Source organism: Labrus bergylta, chromosome 23, assembly GCF_963930695.1.
Source record: "Labrus bergylta chromosome 23, fLabBer1.1, whole genome shotgun sequence".
NCBI lineage: Eukaryota > Metazoa > Chordata > Actinopteri > Labriformes > Labridae > Labrus > Labrus bergylta.
The window spans coordinates 500152-501840 of record NC_089217.1 but is presented as its reverse complement, the minus strand read 5'-3'; the positions used below and the strand labels follow the sequence as shown (position 1 = coordinate 501840).

Here is a 1689-nt window from a genome sequence, read left to right as displayed (position 1 = left end):
TCCCTCTATCCATCCATCCATCCATCCTCCATCCATCCATCCATCCATCCATCCCTCTATCCATCATCCCTCCATCCATCCCTCTATCCATCCATCCATCATCCATCCTCCATCCCTCCATCCATCCCTCCATCCATCCCTCCATCCATCCTTTCTACCTTTAGCTCCTCTGAGGACGAAGCGAATCCCTCGCTCTCTCTCTTCTGCAGCACGGCCGTCTTCTCCTCGATCACATAGTCACTAAGAAATAAAGAAACACACATTTATCATCGTAAACACACTTCAGCTTCTACATTTCTTTTCTAGTCTTCTGACTGATTTTCTGTTGGTATCTTATGGCAGGAAAATAAAGTGAAGAAGCACATTATCTTTATATGTGATTTGTTGATCCAGCAGATGTCGCCCTTGAGCACCAGCATGAAACCAAAACAACTGGCGCTGCATTGTTGTGTTAGCATGCTAATGCTAGCGATCTTTATTATGCTGGTATCTTCACACTGCATGTAAATTTACCTGAAATGAGCGTGATCTAGAAACACAGTTAAGCAGTGAGTACAGTATGTTATTCTTCTTTTCTCTAGTCCCTCAATTAAACAACTTTTATACACGAGGGGAGGAGTCAGCCGGCCGTCCGGGCGATGTAAACGAAGTGAAGATAGGACTCTGAAAACTCTGAAAACATCACAGACAGTGGGACTCGGGTGTTACACCCATTGTAGACAGTCATGACTCACAGAGTTATTTTCAGAGGAGATACTTGATTTCTACATTTAAGAGTGAAAAATCACATATTAAGACTTTAAAGAAATGTAGCAGCAAAGTAAGGACCTGCATTTGGTGTAATGACGGTGTTTTACCTGCAGGAGGTGTAATGACGGTGTTTTACCTGCAGGAGGTGTAATGGAAGTGTTTTACCTGCAGGAGGTGTAATAAAGGTGTTTTACCTGCAGGAGGTGTAATGGAAGTGTTTTACCTGCAGGAGGTGTAATGACGGTGTTTTACCTGCAGGAGGTATAATGACGGTGTTTTACCTGCAGGAGGTGTAATGACGGTGTTTTACCTGCAGGAGGTGTTTTACCTGCAGGAGGTGTAATGACGGTGTTTTACCTGCAGGAGGTGTAATGACGGTGTTTTACCTGCAGGAGGTGTAATGACGGTGTTTTACCTGCAGAGTGTAATGGAAGTGTTTTACCTGCAGGAGGTGTAATGACGGTGTTTTACCTGCAGGAGGTGTAATGACGGTGTTTTACCTGCAGGAGGTGTAATGACGGTGTTTTACCTGCAGGAGGTGTAATAAAGGTGTTTTACCTGTAGGAGGTGTAATAAAGGTGTTTTACCTGCAGGAGGTGTAATGACGGTGTTTTACCTGCAGGAGGTGTAATGGAAGTGTTTTACCTGCAGGAGGTGTAATAAAGGTGTTTTACCTGCAGGAGGTGTAATGGAAGTGTTTTACCTGCAGGAGGTGTAATGACGGTGTTTTACCTGCAGGAGGTGTAATGACGGTGTTTTACCTGCAGGAGGTGTAATGACGGTGTTTTACCTGCAGGAGGTGTTTTACCTGCAGGAGGTGTAATGACGGTGTTTTACCTGCAGGAGGTGTAATGACGGTGTTTTACCTGCAGGAGGTGTAATAAAGGTGTTTTACCTGCAGGAGGTGTAATGACGGTGTTTTACCTGCAGGAGGTGTAA

The 1689-nt window shown here is 44.5% G+C and overlaps 1 protein-coding gene across 1 annotated transcript in view; it reads right to left on the bottom strand.

Moving 5' to 3' along the window:
- shank3b (SH3 and multiple ankyrin repeat domains 3b) overlaps window positions 1-1689 on the bottom strand; it is a 41266-nt gene that overhangs the window by 12335 nt on the left and 27242 nt on the right. Inside the window, 2 exon segments of the mRNA XM_065951613.1 lie at window positions 159-182; window positions 185-240. Coding sequence (XP_065807685.1) covers window positions 159-182; window positions 185-240 — 80 coding nt within the window.